The sequence below is a fragment of the Heterocephalus glaber genome, unplaced genomic scaffold (genome assembly GCF_053883595.1).
Source record: "Heterocephalus glaber isolate CG9 unplaced genomic scaffold, H.glaber_assembly_v1.0 deba00000071, whole genome shotgun sequence".
Lineage (NCBI taxonomy): Eukaryota > Metazoa > Chordata > Mammalia > Rodentia > Bathyergidae > Heterocephalus > Heterocephalus glaber.
In genome coordinates this window covers 12113298-12131441 of record NW_028258137.1, presented here as the reverse complement: position 1 = coordinate 12131441, position 18144 = coordinate 12113298, and the positions used below count along the sequence as shown (strand labels likewise).

The 18144-nt window shown below is 45.9% G+C and overlaps 2 protein-coding genes across 5 annotated transcripts in view; both read right to left on the bottom strand.

The window, feature by feature from the left end:
• Positions 1 to 4929, bottom strand: part of Glg1 (golgi glycoprotein 1) — a 135790-nt gene extending 130861 nt beyond the window's left edge. For both annotated transcript variants that reach the window (XM_004842855.3, XM_013071489.3), the window contains exon 1: positions 4432 to 4929. In XM_004842855.3, the coding sequence (XP_004842912.1) occupies positions 4432 to 4899 (468 nt within the window). In that variant the 5' untranslated portion in view covers positions 4900 to 4929. The remainder of the gene's footprint in view (positions 1 to 4431) is intronic.
• Positions 4930 to 14326: 9397 nt separating this feature from the next.
• The window catches only part of Rfwd3 (ring finger and WD repeat domain 3), a 34026-nt gene continuing 30208 nt past the window's right edge, over positions 14327 to 18144 (bottom strand). The window contains exons 13-14 of one of the 3 annotated variants that reach the window (XM_087204506.1): positions 17122 to 17284; positions 16000 to 16182 (exon numbers count right to left, since the gene is read on the bottom strand). In XM_087204506.1, the coding sequence (XP_087060632.1) occupies positions 17141 to 17284 (144 nt within the window). In that variant the 3' untranslated portion in view covers positions 16000 to 16182; positions 17122 to 17140. Of the gene's footprint in view, positions 17285 to 18144 lie in introns of all 3 variants that reach the window. The other 2 variants (XM_087204505.1, XM_087204510.1) reach the window with 2 other exon arrangements.

The window sequence follows — 18144 nt, the reverse complement described above, 5'->3', positions numbered from 1 at the left end:
GTGCGTGACTGTAATCCTAGCAATAGGAAGACCGAGGCAGGAGGAAAAAAATAATCAGTCTCCTAACCCTATGGCACCCCCAAAAAGGGTTAGAGAGGGGGCCGGGGATTTAGCTCAGTGGTTCTGCCACCTTCCTCGAAAGCGCAAGGACCAGAGTTCGATTCCCGGTACCAAAAAAAAAAGGGCTTGGGGACAGTTACAGCTGGGACGGACAGACGGACGGACGGATGGGGACACACACACACACACACACACACACACACACACACACACGACTGCTCCCTCACCATCACTGCTACTCCATCTACTATGTAAGAGTGGGCCTATTGGGTACACTGGGCCTTTTTAAAAGTATGACTCATCTAAGAGCACAAAAAAAGAATGTCCCACATAACATACCTTCAAAATAATGGAAAAACTGCCTGAGGAAAATCTGTGAACTAGTGTATCGCTAATGTGCAGTTTTACTACAGTTTATACAAAGATTTTGATTTGTTAGAATAGGATGCATTTAACAAACTGAGTATAAACTGAAATTACCTATAGGTAAACACAAATACTTTAAATTAAATTCTGTAGGTGAATTACTACGTAACTTTGAACCACACTAGAGAAACTTTAAATATCTGAATTTAAGGGACTGGGGATATATAGCTCAGTGCTATAGTGCTTAGCATGAGCAAGGTTCTGAGTTTAATCCACAGCACCCATAAAATTTTTTTTTCTTTTGAACATAATACTTAACCTAACACTCTGGACGTGGTGGGACATGCCTAATCCCAGCATTCAGGAGGCTGAGACAGGAGGACTGCTGCAAGTTTGAGGCCAGCCTAGGATACATAGTGAGTCCAAAGCCAGCCTGAACCACACAATGAGACCCTGTCTCAAAAAAAAAAAAACAAAAAAACTTGGGCCAGGGAGGTGCCCTTGCCCGAGTTTGATTCCCGGTACCAAAAAAAAAAAGACTTAACGTAATACTACATATTCACATTGTGTTAGTTATTTTTCTCATTGCAGAGACAAAATACCTGACGCCCAAAGTTAAAGAAGGAAAAGGGTTATTTAGCTCACAGCTTGTAGAGGTTTCAGTCCATGATTGGCTGGCTCCAAGGCAGGGTGGCATGAGAGAGGAGAAACAGTTCATGGCAGGCAGAAGGTAGCAAAGCAACTAGGGATGACTTTTCTTCCTATCACTTATATCTTATCCAGGCTACTTAGGGTGGGTAGTACTCACACCCTTAATCCTAAAGCCCTTGATCCCACCATTGCACCATGAATCAATCCTAGTGTCACATACTCTAGATCCAGCCACCTCTGAAAAAGCCCCACCTATGACTACATGAGGCTTTAGGGGACAGCTAGGAATAAGCCATAACACACATGCTGTTTCTAAAATAAAAATGTAGTTTGCTATCTTTTTCTTTTTTCTTTTCTTTTTTTTTTTGGTGGTAAACCACACTGAGCTACATCCTCAACCTGTTTTGTTTTGTTTTGTTTTTGGTACCACGGATGGAACTCAGGTCCTTGCGCTTGCACAGCAGGCAGTGAAACCACTGAGCTAAATCCCTGCCCCTGTTTTGTTTTTTTTAAATAAGACAGCATCTCACTAAATCACTAAACTACCCAGGGTGGCCTTGCAATCCTCCTGTCTCCATTCCCAGAGTGCTGGGACTATAGGCATGTACCATATCATGCTACTTACTACCTTTTAAATACTAATACACTGCTGGGCACACCTGTGAGCTCACCACTTGGGAGGCTAAGGTAGGAGGACCAACCACTGAGTTCGAGGCCAGCCTGGGCTACATATTGTGACCCTTTCTCAAAAAAAAAAAAAACCACAAATAAATAAACAAATAAAATAAAAACTCAACATTCTCTACCCTTTCATGATTCTAATAGCAAGTATACAGAGAACAACCTTCCTTGACTCTGTACCTAAAAGGATTAAGGAAAAACTTAGGGCTACTTCTCTATTAAATGCTCTTACTTACTAAACAGCAAACACAAAACATATCCCATATATTTCTCTTCAAATATGACTAGTTTACTTTATACATTATGGACTTTCAAATATAAATCAATCAATTCTCAAACTAAGTGAAATTTCCTCCTGCTTTAATAACTTCATCTCCTGAAGAATAAATGCAGGTATTCATGATCCTCTTCTTTCAATACTTCTGTGTATAAAACTAGAGGAATAGCTGGGCCTAGTGGTACATGCATATAATCCCAGCACTCTGGGATGCTGGTTTAGGAGGATTTTTTTCCCCCAGTGCTGGGGAGTGAACCCAGGGCTTTGCACATGGTAGGTGAGGGCTCTACCAGTGAACTACAGCCCCAGTCCAAGACCCTGTCTCAAAATGCAAAATAAAAAGGTCTGAGGATATAGCTCAGTGTGAAGAAGGTCCTGGGTTCAATCCCCAGTACTATCCTCCCCAAAAAGTACTCACTAATTTAAGCAGACTCCAAAATTACACAAACTGAAGTTATTTATGGAAAGACACAAGCCTCCATACACTTCTACTTCCATCACAAAGGATCATTCCTTCTGATAAGTGGAGGCTTCCAAATGTCCATCAAGCACAAGAACAGACAGGAATAGCCTCAATGGGTCATTTTTGGCCACTTTATTAACATCCTGTTCCTGCCACCATCCACTGTTTGGTCACCAGTACTAGGATCCCAGTTTGAGAAAATAATATATATTATATACCCTCAAAGACCAAATAGGCATTCGCACTGGGGAGGCTGAGGCAGGAGGATCCAAGGGGAGTCTGAGACCAGCCTGGGGAAACATAGTGAGTTCAAGGCCAGCCTGGACTAATAGCAACACCCTGTCTCAAAAAAACAAAACAAAACAAAAAGACCAAATACAAAATTCTAAAAAGTTTTATACAGTTAATATCTTAGCAGTACTCCACTATAGGACTAGCTGAAGAAGGGATTATCCTTCTAGTTTTCAAACTGCAGTGGGCCGGGGATTTAGTTCAGTGGTTTTGCCGTCTGCTGAGCAAGCGCAAGGACCTGAGTTCGATCCCCGGCACCAAACAAAACAAAACAAAACAAACTGCACAAAAGTCAGGTAAGATCCTACATTTCTGGTGGCTCTGGAAACTTTCTCCTGATTATGTAGTGTGTCTTTTCCTTTTCTGAATTACTTTTGAATATAATAAAGAGTAAACAGGGCTGGGGATTTAGCTCAGTGGTTCTGGCACCTGCCCTGCAAATGCAAGGACCCAAGTTTGATCCCCGGTACCAAAAAAAAAAAAAAAAAAATTTAAAAGAAGAAAAGATTAAAAAAAAAAAAGAGTAAACATCACAGTGGGATTATGGGGGAAACTGCCAAGAACAGCAAATTTCTACAAAGCAGTGGTCTTCCTGTGGCCAATTCAGATGATACAATATTCGAAATGAAATTATATCGAACAGCAACAGCTTCATTCTACTTGTTAACCTTTGGAATCCTACAGACCTACACCTCTGAAAACTCTAAAAAAAAGTATTCCTACCAGATTGGCTCCCAAACGTTAAGTGACAGCTGTCAAATACATATTAAGTCTGTACCGCTAAATCCAGAAAAAGGAATTACTAATGCCTCTTAAGAGAATCACACTAAGCAGCAACAAACCTAAATCTCACTAAGAGATACTGTTAAAATTACATTCAGACCTCAGGCCCCACACCCAATCACACTGTACGGTGTATGTATTATTACAGCTTCAAATCCTGCCCCAACTTTTCAAGCTTTAGAGTTCTAAGTCACTTGGAGAAATAGCTTGAAAATGAGGTCCACTACCAACTGACCAAAGGAAGTGAAGAAAAAAAAAGCATACGTTCCTTTCCGCACCGGGCACGTAACAAGGATTTGTGAATTACGAAAGAATGGGGAGCAAAAACAATAAATTCTGCTACTGACTACAATGAGCACCAGAACAGAGCCCGAGTTATCAACCTAACCAAACATTACCTACGTGCTAATCAACAGTGGGCCGGTCTTTAACAGTTTAAGTATGCCAACCACTTTTCATGTTTCAATGTATTGCTACAAATTCTCCAGGTCAAAACTGACCATAAAAATCCTAAACTGGTTTTCGGAGAGGAACCACTCTGCGTAGAGCATCACACACAAAAGAAGAGCAAAAAGAAACACTCTCTGGGCCTTGGCGGATAGCGGCCAGGAGCCGAGGTCTTCATTCCAGACCCCCCGCAACTAGAAGACGAAAAAAGGGCTCCGGATGGGGGTGGGGAAAGGGTGGGGGTGGGGTCTCCCTCCTCTACTGCTCCGGCAGGGAGGGGCAAGGAGAGAAAGGAGCGAGCGCAGCAGAGGAAGCAAGGGAAGTGGAGGACCAGCATCCCCGGCTTCCAGGCCAGCGACACCCTCGGGCCCGCGCCAGGCCTGGCCCTCCCGGCCCCGTTGCGTCTCCTCACCTCCCTCACGTCCTGCAGGCACTCGAGCACCGCCAGGTTGTTGCTCCAGGTGTGCTTGGGGCACACCCGGGTCACGTCCTCCCTGCAGGACTCTTCCTCCGCCAGCTTCCAGCTCCCACCAGCCCCGCCGGGCCCCGCTCCGCCCCGCCGGGCCGAAGGCCCACCCGCTGGGAAAGGCGGTTGCGGAGGCTGAGGAGGCTGCTGTTGTTGCTGTTGTTGCTGTTGTTGTTGCTGCTGCTGTTGTTGCTGAAACTGCAATGACTGAGGTACCTGGGGCTGCTGCTGACCCACTGGGCCACCGCCTCCAGCCTGCCCGACAAAAGGAACAAAGTTGGCCCCTGCACCCTGCCCCTGGCTGTGGCTGCCCTGACCCAGGAATTTCTGGGCCCCGACAGCCGCGAGCAGCAGCACTAGCTGCAGCACCGCCGACGAGCGGAACAGTCTCAGTACACGTCCACACGCCGCCATCTTGGTTCCGCTGCGAGCTCGACGCACCCGCCGCGTATTTAAATGAGGGGGCGGGGCCAGCGGGGCGCCCGCCGAGCCCCTCCCCGGCCGGTGACGACCCGAGAGCCACCGGTAGTGCGTGGAAGGAGGTCATGCAGTCGGGCACGAAAAGAGCCAAACCCTGAACCTGTGGGGGAGGAAAGCGGAGCTCCCTATCCTGGAAGTTGTCGAGGCGTCTTAGAAAACCTCAGCAGGGACAGAATGGTCTAACTCCCTTGGTTGTCGTCACAGAAAAAAAATCCAAACGAGTTGGGGTTGCCACAATCAAGATGGCCGGTAGAATATGTCGACGGTTCAATGACTTGCGGGGGCGGAAGGGGGGAAACTTTTGTGTGTGCAGGTAAATTTAGAGATGCTGTATGTCTGCCTCCATCCTTCCACTTGCCTCCAAAGTCTTTCTTATCTACAAAGCAGGGAGCCCTTCAATAAAGTTAAGAGAAAATAAATAAATAAATAAAATTTAAAAAATAAAGTTAAGAGGACAGGTCATGATCCTTGCTAGGCAAGCAAGGGTTGACAGACTAGGCAAGAGCATTTCCACTGGAAAACTAAATTATGAAAATTGGAGGGCCGGGATTTAGCTCAGTGGTTCCGGCGCCTGCCTTGAAAGCCCAAGGTCCCGAGTTCGATCCCCAGTACCAAAAAAAAAAAAAAAAAAAGAAAGAAAGAAAGAAAAAAAGTGCAAAACTGGCCATTAAGGACTCTGTGTCAGCGACCGTTTTTGCTGTCCTGCATGCAGCATACTCAGCAGCACCATGGCATCCCACGCTAATATCCCCTCTTGCTTAGGTGAGATGACAGATTCCCAAAGCCTCTTCACAGCCATTGTGTCACGTCAGCCATGCATTTGGGTTGGGTTAGATTTGAATCCAACTGAGGCACAGTACACAGATGTTAACCACCCTGCACAGGGGGATTATGCTGCCCAGAATGAATTCTGCCAACCTGTAGATAGCCTCCGCCCTGAATCCCTGGCTCTTCCCACTGCCCTGGTGCGCTTTTATCTCACTCTTCCAATGCCACATGTTGGAGAATAATGTCACCATGTTCAGTAATGCAGCTTCTGCTGTCCTGACCCACAGATGGGCAGTTAAGACCAGATCAGAAGCTGGGTGTGGTGGCACACAACGGTAGTCCCAGCACTCAGGAGGCTGAGGCAGGAGGAGCGAAGGGAGTTTGAGGTCAGTCTGGGCTACACAGTGAGTTCAAGGCCAGCCTAAACCACATAGGAAGACCCTGTGTCATGAAAACAACAACCACCCACCAAAGAAAAAAAAAAAAAGACTAGATAGCATATAACTAGGACCTAAAAAGTTGAGTACAGGCTTAGGGACAACAAAAGGAGCTTCTGCGAAAATATTCTATGGATGCAAATTGCCAGGTGGGAGTGATCCCAGGCTTCTGTCCGTAAGAATGAGAGTACATTGACATCACCACCATTCACCTTTGCTACTGCCACAAAACAATCCCAAGATAACACCCAACCTTGAACACTGATTAATGTAGCTGGGTGACCAAGTAAATGTAAGTGCTCAACAACAGACTGATGGCATAGATAATCTCAGACAGGCAGGTCAGAGAAATCACCAGAAGTCCTTGAGAAGTCACAAGGGTCATTCCTTTTCAATGCTAGGTCTGCATGCAGGCAGATAATAAGTAGGAGATAATTTTAAGACAGTTTAAGGCTACTAAAAATGAAGACATGGTCAGAGGAAACAACAGGGCCTACCTTTCATCATCCACTAAGGAAATCTGATATCGGACCACAGATTGCCTAGGGAGATAGGGAGAATGGTAAGCCTATCTTGAAATCATATTGACCAAAAAGGAAGAAATGGAGAAATCTGGGCTCTTGGCCAGCTCAGGCTTTGTTAGGCAAATCTAGACCTTACAGAAGTCATAATCCAGTAGATTGTGGTAGTGCGCACCTGTGATCTCAAAATTCTGGGAGGCTGAGACAGGAGGATTGAAAATTCAAACTCAACCGGAGCAATTTAGGGTGCTGCTGTCTCAAAAAAAATAGACAGGTGTGGTGGAGCATACCTGTAATTTTAGTGCTCTGGAGGCTGAGCCAAAAGGATTGCCACGAGTTCCAGGCTACCCTGGGCTACATAGTTCAAGGCCACCCTGAACTACCTAGCAAGACCCTGTCTGAAAAAAACAAAAATAAATAAATACAAGCTGTAGATGCAGCTCAGTGGAAAGGGTCTCTGGGTTCAAGCTCCAGTATTAGCAAAAAAAATTTTTTTTTTTTTGGTACCGGGGATCAAACTCGGGTCCTTGCACTTGGGAGGCAGGCACCAGAACCACTGAGCTAAATCCCCGGCCCACCAAAAGAATTTTTTTAACTCACAATTCCCCAAACCAATGGACAGATAGGTGACCTAACTTAGGTCTTCTGCCTCGTTGACTTGACCTTTCTTTCTTTCTCTCTTTTTCTTTCTTTCTTTCCTTCTTTCTTTTCTTTTTCTTTCTTTCTTTTCTTTCTTTCTTTCCTTTTTTTTCTTCTCTCTCTCTCTTTTTCTCTCTTTTTGTGTGTATGTATACTAGTGAGACAGGAGATTAGGGCATGGCAAACCTGGCTGGGGAAGTTAAGTGTGACTTGATAGTTAACAAAATCCCAGGACACATGCACAGAACAGTTTCCAAAGCCCTGCACATGGACTTCTCACAAGAACAGGCGCAGGTTTTCACAGGATGCCCTAGACCTGACGTCAGCCTGAGGAGCAGATGGTGCAAAAGCGACCGCCCACATTGAATTTTTGCCACTGTGTTCTCTCTCGTGTAGATGACCTGCCCTCATGCTGTAGGGCAGTGATAGCAAACCTTTCAGCAACTGAGTGCCCAAACTGTGACCCCAAACCCATTTATTTATAGCAAAGTGCAGACACTATAATTAAACCTGAGTTGTTCATCTGAGAAATGTCTGTTCATTTCAGATCCACATTTTTGGACTGGGTCTTTAAATTTGGGGGGTCTGGTATTTTTTAGTTCATTGTATATTCTAGATAGTACCCCTTTGTCTAAGGAACAGCTGGCAAAAAATTTTTCCCATATTGTGGGTTGTCTCTTCATTCTGTTGTGTTTTCTCTTGCTGTGCAAAATCTTTTTAATAAGATGAGATCCCACTTGTTGATTCTTGGTGATATTTCCTGTGCAATTGAGGTTTTATTCATAAAGTCTTTGCCTACATCAATGTCTTCAAGAGTTCTACCTATCCTATCATCCAGTAGATTTAGTGTTTCTGTTTTAATATTTAGATCTTTCATCCATTTTGATTTTAGTTTAATGCATGGTGAAAGCAAGGGCTCTAGTTTTAATCTTCGGCATACGGAAAGCCAGTTTTCCGAGCATCTTTTTTTTTTTTTTTTGGTACCGGGGATCGAACTCAGGTCCTTGCGCTTGCACAGCAGGCAGTGAAACCACTGAGCTAAATCCCCGGCCCCTCGAGGACGATTTATTAAAGAGGCTATCTTTCTTCCAGGGATGGTGTTTGGCTCCTTTGACTAAGATAAGGTGGCTGAGTATCTGGAGTTGTTTCTGCACCTTCTAGTCTGCTTCACTGATCCTTGGGTCTGTTTTTTGCCAGTACCATGCTGTTTTTATCATAGTAGCTTTATAGTATAATTTCAAGTCAGGGATTGTGATATGCCTTGCCTTGCCTTTGTTGCCTAGAATTGCCATGGCTATTCTAGGTCTCTTCTGATTCCATATGAATTTTAGGATTATTTCCTCTAATTCTGTGAGATATGCTATTGGTATTTTGACTGGGATTGCATTAAATCTGTATAACAATTTTGGAAGTATGACTATTTTCACTATATTTGTTCTTCCAACCCAAGAACAATAGATATCTTTCCATTTTCTGATACCCTCTTTGATCTCCTTTTTCAGAGTACTGTAGCTTTCAATGTAAAGGTCTTTTCTTGAGCATTTTTTTAATATTCCAAGCCTTGCTTAAGAACTGACTTATATGAGAGACAAACAATAAAACAACAACAAAAAAATTTCTTTTTGGTACTGGGGATCGAACTCGGGACCTTGCGCTTTCAAGGCAGGCGGCGGCACCACTGAGCTAAATCCTCACAACAAAAAATGTTTGAGACAGGGTGTAGCTAGGGTGTAGACAGGGTGAGACAGGGTGTATGTAGCCCAGGGTGGTCTTGAACTCTGGGAGATCTTCCTGCCTCGCCTCCTGGGATTATAGGCACGTGCCACCATGCCTGGCTTGCAGGAGCTTTTTATAAAGGCAGCTACAGAAGGGCTCTCTAAATGATAAGTAAGCATTAATAGGCATAAAATTTGTAACTATGGGCCAGGTGTGGTGGCCACCCCTATAATCCCTACTCCTTGGGAGAGTTCAAGGATAATTTATCAGGCCCTGTCTCAAAATAAAAATAAAACAGGCTGCAGGTAAAATAAAAATAAAGGGGGTGGTGCACACCTGTAATCCTAGCACTCTGGGAGGCTGAGGCAGGGGGATTGCCTCCAGTTTGAGGCCACCCTGGGCTACATAGTGAGTTCAAGGCCAGCCTGAACTACATAGTGAGATTCTGTTTAAAAAAAAAAAAAAAAAAGGCATAGTTTATAGGAAGAGAGCCCACACAGAACCCACTTGCTTTTCCCCTCTACTGAAGACTGAACCTGGGGAGCACTGAACTACACTCCTATCCCTTTTTTTTTCTCCTATCCCTTTTTATTTTTTGAGACAGGATCTTGTTAAATTGACCGGGGTGGTCTCAAACTCACAATCCTCCTGCCTCAGCCTCCAGAGTAGCTGGGATTACAAGGATAAGCCACCATACTCAGCTGGAAGTAGCAATGGTACCGGGGATTGAACTTGGCACCTTTCGCTTGTGAGGCAGACGCTGGAATCACTGAGCTATATCCCCGGCCCGTGGAAGTAACAATCTTATTGCCCTAGAAATAGACAAGCAGGCCTTCAGAGCCCCCAAAGTGTCTGAGATTTAAGGGCCAAAATACTGGGAAGAAGGAAGCCACAGAACAAGAGCCAAAATCTGTGAACAAATCTCCCTTGTCACTAGCTGACTTCTAAACTGCCTTCAATGGGTGAGACTCCAATAGCTGAGAGCAGCAGACCCAGAAGTGCCGGGGAAACAGACAGGGTTGAAACCCTGCTGAGGTGCAGGCGCCAAGGGTAAACACTCCAGGCTTTTCACTGAGGCCCAGCAGGGCTACACCCTTGGATCAAAGGCCAGAGCCCAGGAGGAAGAACAAGAGCTAGGAATGAGGACCTTGCCCTGGGAGAAAGAGCAAAACTAAAATAGAGCAAACCTTGTAAAGCCTAAAACCTACCCACAGGGATCAAAGTGAACCTCCAGTTCCCTGTCTACCTGAAGAAGACTGAGTCTTTTTTTCTTTTTCTTCAGGTATTGGTCGTTGAACCCCAGCCCTTTGTACTGAGCTACATTCCCAGCTCAGCCCTTATCTCCACTTTTAAATTTTGAGACAGGGTCTCTCTAAATCCCTAAATTCCCCAGGCTGGGATTGAATGTGCAACCCTCTTGCCTCAGCATACCAGAGTCCCGGGATTAGTCATGTACTGCCACAACCTACTAGTTTTCTCAAACTTAACTGTGCAGCTGAATCATCTGGAAGTTTTCAAAAATGTCTGATCAGGGCTGGGGATGAAGCTCAGTGGTAGAATACTGCCTAGCATGTGTAAGCACTGTTAAATCCCTAACACTACAAAAGAAAAGAAGTGTAGGGGCTGGGGATTTAGCTCAGTGGTTCCGCCACCTGCTTTGCAAGTGCAAGGTCCCGAGTTTAATCCCCGGTACCAAAAACAAATTAAAAGAAAAGAAAAGGGCTGGGGATTTAGCTCAGTGGTTCCGCCGCCTGCTTTGCAAGTGCAAGGACCCGAATTCGATCCCCAGTACCAAAAGAAAAGAAAAGAAGTGTGATTATAATATCCAGGAATATTCTTTTCTAACAACTAAACCTACAGATTCCTGCTGAGTGGTGTTGGCGCTTTTGCTCTATTTGCATGACATATTGGGGGGTCTATATTTTCGCAGGCAGCTCTTGGCTTTTGCCATATCCAAGACTTCAAGATCAAAGAGGTGACTACTTTAGCTCATGAAATTCTAACAATTTTACCCTAAGTATTTTTTCTTAATGACCTTTTCACAAAGCTCAACATTTCTGAATTTCCCCGGGAAAATGAACTCTCTGTTAACAGATCATTTTTATGTTCATTTATTCAGCAGGTTTTTAAAAAAAAATTTAAGGTTTTTTGAAGCTGATTTTTTTTTTTTGGTACTGGGGATTGAACTTGGGTCCTTGTGCTTGCGCAGCAGGTGGCAAAACCGCTGAGCTAAATCCCTGGCCCTTTTTAGGTTTTTTGAAACAAGGTCTTGCTATGTAGTCCAGGCTGGCCAGAAATTCACAGTGGTCCTCCTGCCTCAGCCTCCTGAGTGCTGGGATCACAGGTATGCACTCCCGGCAGTGTCTGAATTCATCCTACCCTTCTCAGTGTGATTTTGTCATGTGTATCTACTAGTCAGAGGGGCAAGGGAGCATGGAGGCACCAAGACGGTCACCTGACTCTCCCCTGCTCCCAGCATGCAACAGCAGCCCCACCGCCTCCTGTGATCAGGGTTGGCAAATAGGGCCCATAGGGTTCCTCTGCTCACCTACTCATCTCTGGGCAAAAGGAGTCCACAGTCCCCTGGTGGTAGCCAAAACCTGTAGTTCAGTACAGGTTACTTTGCAAAAGTGTATTTTTTCCCCCCAGTATTGGGGGTTGAACTCCGGGCCTTTGCACTATTTTGAGACAAGGTGTTGCTAAGTTGCCCAGGCTGGGCTTCAACTTGTGATCCTCCCTCCTCAGCCTCCGAGTGATCGGATTAGAGGTATGCACTAATACACCCAGCTGTGTTCTGTAAGAACCTAGGACCATTAACCATGCAAGGCTCAGAATTGCCAAGATGGGAAGCACGGAATCACCTGCGTCCTTGGGGTGGAAGTAAGACCACGGCTGTTTCCCTCCCTTGGCTCCCAGACTCTTGTATTCTTCCCACTGGAGACATAGCCCCAAATAGGTATGTCTCTAATCTAACACTGCATCCCAAAGAATGTCACCCCATCCCTTTAGTGTTTTTTTTTTTTTTAGTACCAGGGATTGAACTCCGGACCTTGCGCTTGTGAGGCAGGTGGCGGAATCACTGAGCTAATTCCCTGGACCTTTTTAGTGTTCTTATCTAGTGCTTCAGCTGTTTTTTTTAAAAGACTGGGTCTTGCTATGTAGTGTTCCAGCTGGCTTTGAACACAAGGTTATATAGCCCAGGCTGGCCTCAAACTCTAGGTGACCCTCCTGCATCAGCCTTTCAAGTGCTGAGAGTTCACAGGCATGTGCCCCCACTCCCACTTAAACCCATTTTTTTTTTAAACCCATTTTCTTAGAACATTCCTGGCACTATGTGTGTTGGTCCAGCCATGGATCATGATGAAGATCCAATGCTGTGTGAAGGAGAAAGGGAAGGAAGAAGTGTTGGGTGTAAATGTCTAAGACTGAACTTAAACTGAAATTCAATTTTTTTTTTTTTGGTACCGGGGATCAAACTCGGGACCTTGCGCTTGCAAGGCAGGCGCCAGAACCACTGAGGTAAATCCCCAGCCCCGAAATTCAATTCTAAAAAGTTTGCCCAAGGCTATTAGGGAGTCCTCCCTCAAACAAAAGCTGAGTGTGGTAGAGCACTTTTGTAATCCCAGCACTCAGCAGGCTGAAGCAGGAGAATCACTGCCAAGTTTGAGAACATCCTTGGCTACACAGTTGAGCTGTAGGCCAGCCTGAAATACATAGAGACCCTATCTCAAAATAAAAAAAGGTCTGGGGATGTTGCTCAGAGAAGGCCTTGGATTCTATCCCCAGTACCTGGAGAGGGGAAAAAAACCTTTAAAGTGAAAACAAGAAACACCCTCCTAGACACCTTGAAATTATCCAGATAAGGCCCCTGAACTGTCACAGAATCTCAGTAACTGTCCTGGGCCTAGGGCCTAGACTCTAGACCAAGAATGTAGGACCCAGAGAGAATCCCTCAGCAGCGTTCTCATCTGTAAGCAGAGAACTGTGACTGGAGTTGATGTCCTCCCTGCTGCAGTAGTTTCATTTCTGTGGGGGTGGGGGCTTAAGCCGGGAAACCAGTCATTGCCTGGTAACGATGCAGTTGGGAGGCAGCCTGTGCCCACTAATGGTGTGGCTGAACTGCAGTCATGGCCAAGTGCAGACTTCCCCTGGGGTGTGAGCTCGGTGTCGGTTCACATGGCTTAGATTCTGCAGCTGTCTCTCTTCTACCACCCTTTCTCGTGTTAGGCCCTCATTCCTTCCATCTGCTCTCACGTACTGGAACATCTTTCTTCTTTCTGCGGTACTGGGAGTGAGAAGAGCCTTGACGCTGAGCTACATCCCCAGCTCTTTTTGAGTTAGGAAGTCAGGGTCTCACTATGTTGTCCAGGCTGGAGTCGAACTTATGATCTTCCTGCCTCAGCCTCCCACAGTGCTATGATTACCGTATGTGCCAACACACCCGGACTGAACCTGTTTCTTTTCATGAACTATTTAACATATTATGAAAGAGCTTTCTAAATTGTCAAAGGCAAAATAGCAGAGGTTGCTGCCGATAAACTGAAGTTACTTTTCAGAATTTCACTTACAGCCATTCACTGACATGGATAACAAAAGAGCACTGTGAAAAACAAGTTTTGGGTTTCCTAGCAATAGGAGTGATTTCTACCCCAGGACCTATCACTTTTCCACTTTCCTTTCCCGTGGAGCATAACAGTTTTACCTATGATCCCAGTCCTCTTGGAATCCAGTATGTTCCATTTGCTGTTTAGCTGGAAGACATTTTGGCCTTTCCAGCCTAATCCCAGAACACCATGATTTATAGCAACAGATTTCTGAACTCAAAATGAACAAAGAAACTGAGGCAAGCAGCCAGGACAGTGCTGAACAAGAACCCGGGAGCTCACACTTGCCTCCTGCTGCCACCACCTCAAAAGCGCTGCCAACAACTAAAAATGAAAGGGAAAAAGCCCTTTCCTCCCATATTTGAGTCTCCAGGATCCAAAGAAACAGCAAGAAGCCAGCAAGCAGGGGAGTCTGGGAAATGTAGAGCTCAGGATCTGGGAGTAAATGGCCACATGACCAGGACAAGGGGTTAAGAGGCAAACACTCAGTTCCTGTCAGCACCAGAACAGACTTGCCAACCAAAGCCTCAACTCCTTCATCGGTTTAAATAAAACATTTACTTCAGCTGCAGGGTCCACCATGTCAAACAGCCCAGCACTGGATGATACGGAGCAGTTCACGCCCTCTCCAGACACGTTTCTAGTTCTAATAGACAACGAGACAAAAGGCACCAGGTGCTGTTATTAAAAATGGCAAATTCTTTATTTTCATATTAACATCAAAAGACAAACATTAAAACACAGAACACAGATTGAAATCCTACGACCTATTTTCAAAGCGGGTGCAAGGACACACAATGACAGACTAGTTTGAACTTACTTAACTCCAAAACTTCAAATGGAAAACAATCCTGGAGGCAGGAATGAGGGAACTCGTGGGGCAGAGGCCCCGATATGCTCAGGAGAGCAGAGCCTGGGTCTGGACATAGCCTCCTCCAAGCGCGGTGGGCAGAGGCCAGGATGAGGTTTCCTTCTTCAGGGAAAACTATCAGTCAGCTGAATTTGAAAATTTGAGTTGGGGATGTAGCTCAGTGGTACGGCGAATGCATAGCACACATAGCACACATACGGCCTTAGGTTCCTGGAAGCCTCCACCCCAGACAAATGTATCAACTGGCAAGAGCTGACATTCACTTGCACCTTTGGGAGTGCGTTCCCCGGCTCCTCCTCTCAGGGGAGTCAACTGGCACCGCTGAGTTACTTCAGGGCAGACAAATCCTAATGCTGACCCGGCCCAGAGGTGACAAAGGCCGACACCTGGATCCTCTATGGCAATCTGCAGAAGCCACGTGAGTTTTGCTTCTTAATCCAAACCCCAGGGCCGGGGATTTAGGTCAGTGGTTCCGCTGCCTGCCTCGAAAGCACAAGGTCCCAAGTTCGATCCCCAGTACCCCCCCGCCAAAACACAAACCCCATTCTGCCAGGGAAACTCCAGGCCAGGGCAGCCATGATTCATCAACATAACAAAAGCAGTATCTCCTGAAAAAAGGGGGCTCTTCCCAGGTTGCAGCTTTTTTTTTTTTTTTGGTACGGGGGATCAAACTCGGGACCTTGTGCTTTCGAGGCAGGCATTGGAACAACTGAGCTAAATCCCCGGCCCAAGTTGCAGCTTTTTGTGATAGCTTCAAAAATAAAAAAATAAAAGGTATCCTAACATAGAAGGTTCCATTAAAAGGCACAGCCAGAACTTGAAGCTACAGGAGCTGGGCATGGTGGCGCACATCTGTAATCCTAGCACTTAGGATGAGGCTGAAGCAGGACGATCACCATGAGTTCAAGGCCAGCCTCAACTACATAGTGAGACCCTGTTTCAAAAAAAGTTGGCAATTTGGAGCTATGGGGAAATCTACCTTAATCCCCTGCTGGTAAGAAAGATTTTGGAAACAGCTGAGGAGTGGACAAGTCAGAACTGTTTCATAGAAGGCTCACACCTCGCTAACAATTATTTAAGAAATCATACTGTTAGCCATGCTGCTTCCAAGAACACTGACCTGTCCACACGGGAAGTGTGTCAGGGTGGTTCAGCACAGTAGCCAAAGGCAAAGCAAACACAGCCTGCGCCTGCCCTCTGCTGGAGAGAAGCGCAGCTCCTCCAGTTGGAGACAAGGACTGGAATGAGAGCTGGTGGTGCCTCCCTGCCGTCCACACAGTGCAACCACTGGTATCTTCCTGAGAATAACCACATTACCAATAACACTCAGAATTCTGAGGTTAGAGAGGTAAGCCAGGGGAAAGAGGAAGCAAACATCAATTCACAAGGGGAAACCATTACCTTGGAATTATAAACATGCTCAGTAACAGCTCCTCACAGAGGGGTTGCTTCTAGTTAGCGAATTTTCCAAAGTGAGAGACAAAGCCTATTCCATTCTCCACAGCAGCTTTCTGCTCCGTAGGCTTTCTTTTCTTTGTTTTTCTGAGACAGCAACTCACTGTAGTTCACACTGTCCACACCTGACTCAGCTTTCTTATTCAGTCCCTTGCTCCAGATATGATGGAAGACTCAAGTAGCTTTGACCTATTACTCATCTTTTCCTAGTAGGGGGAGAGAAGAGTAGTCTGTAAAGTACTGGCTTAGATAAAATCCGAGATCCTAGGCACGCTGGTTCACACAACTGGTCCCCTTCCTTAGCTCCTACAATGCAGTGAATCTTAGCACACACAGCATTAGCTGAGGCTTTGGCTCACCAGCCACCTTCATCACTGGATTTGCCAACACCCTACACCACTGCATGCCAGAACATGACTGCTGTTGCCACAAAGCACAAGAGGCACCCTACCACACACTTTCTTTTTTTTTTGATACTGGGGATTGAACTTGGGACCTTGAGCTTTCATGGCAGGCAGCAGAACCACTGACCTAAATCCCCGCCCCAATAAAGTGTTAAATTCTTTGTTTGTTTTTGTTTTGGTACTGGGGATCGAACTCAGGACCTTCTGTTTGTGAGGCAGGTGGTGGAACCACTGAGCTAAATTCCCAGCCCCCCTACCACACACTTCTGTGCAGATGAGGCAGTTACTAGGTCATAGGCCTTCAAGTTCCGAAATAAGATCACACCCTACACAGGCTTCTCCAGTGGCCTCTTGTGTTTAGCGGGAGACAGATTCTTCTGCATCAGGGCTGCATCAACCCAGGAAGGTTGGCCCCTTCCAAATGTATCAATTAGCCCAGCAAGGTGCTCAGGTGGGTGGTGGGTGTAAAATCACCCAGAAAACACTTGGTACACACTCAAATCCTACATGACTGCTGAGAGGACTCCCTTAGGTCCAGCAGAATATAGATTTCCAGCAAAGATTCACGAAGGCTTTTAACCCGAGAAAGCAATTACACAGATGAATAGCAGCAGTCATGTCTTCATGGATAGAGCAGATACACCTGCCTCATGACCACCCTAATCTAAAGGAGCCAGAAGTTCTCATTTGCAGGCACCAAGCAGGTATCTTGCTCAGGGGCAAAGAACACTGAAGGTCAACCTGCAGCAGGCCTGAGAGGTCACTCCCACTTATAGATGTGGACAATCTTCTCTGTTAAGGTGGCCAGGTAGCTGCTATGGTTCACATCAAACGGGCAGATGTCCAAGACAGGATGATCGGTCTGCAGGTCCTGCAGTAATGACGCACTGCCAGCATCCCACAGCTAAGGACAAGCGGAGAGCAAAGAAGGGTCAGCAGACAGTCCAGCTGGGGGACTTGCTCACCCTCATCAAACAACTGAGGAAAGAAGAGAATTGTTCAGGGAAAGGACTGACCCAAACCTTCACAAGGCTGCACAGTGCCCACACAGCCAACACAGGCCGGGACGGCCTTCCCCACCATAAGCAGCAATTAGTCTGCCTGGGAATACTCATTCCTTCCATCTGTGTGCCACGCAACCTTCTAGGTACTGGTCCTTCCAGGGACAGAGGGTCAATAAGACAAAGTTCCTGTCCCAATTGTTTCTCTGCCTTTCTCTATCCAAAGACAGTAAATCGAATGGACTTTTGCTTGTTTTGGGGTTTTTTGAGGCAGGGTCTTGCTACGTAGTTCAGGTTGGCCTTGAACTCACTATGTAGCCCAGGCTGGCCTCAAACTCACGGTGATCCTCGTGCCTCAGCTTCCCAAGTGCTGATTAAATGGACTTGTGAAGTTGGGAGATAGAATAGGAGCTTGCTCCACCCACTCCACAGATCAACCTGGTATTGCAGGAGGCTGAGGCAGGAGGATCACTGCAAACTTAAGGCCAGTATCTCCAGGAATGGTACCTCCACCAGGGGAAAATAAAGCTGGTGTTCAACTGAAAAAAAAAATTCTTGGCCCAGTCCTCATGTAATCTACATTCTAAATAGTACTTTCTTTTCCTTTTTAAAAATCTAAAAAACACCTGCTGTCCTGAGAAATACTATATGGTAACATATGGCCATAATCCTACCACCCAGGAAGCTGAGGCAGGAGGATCCAAGTTAGAGGCCAGCCTGGAACACATAGCCTGTTTGAGGTCAGTCTGGATTACATAGTGAG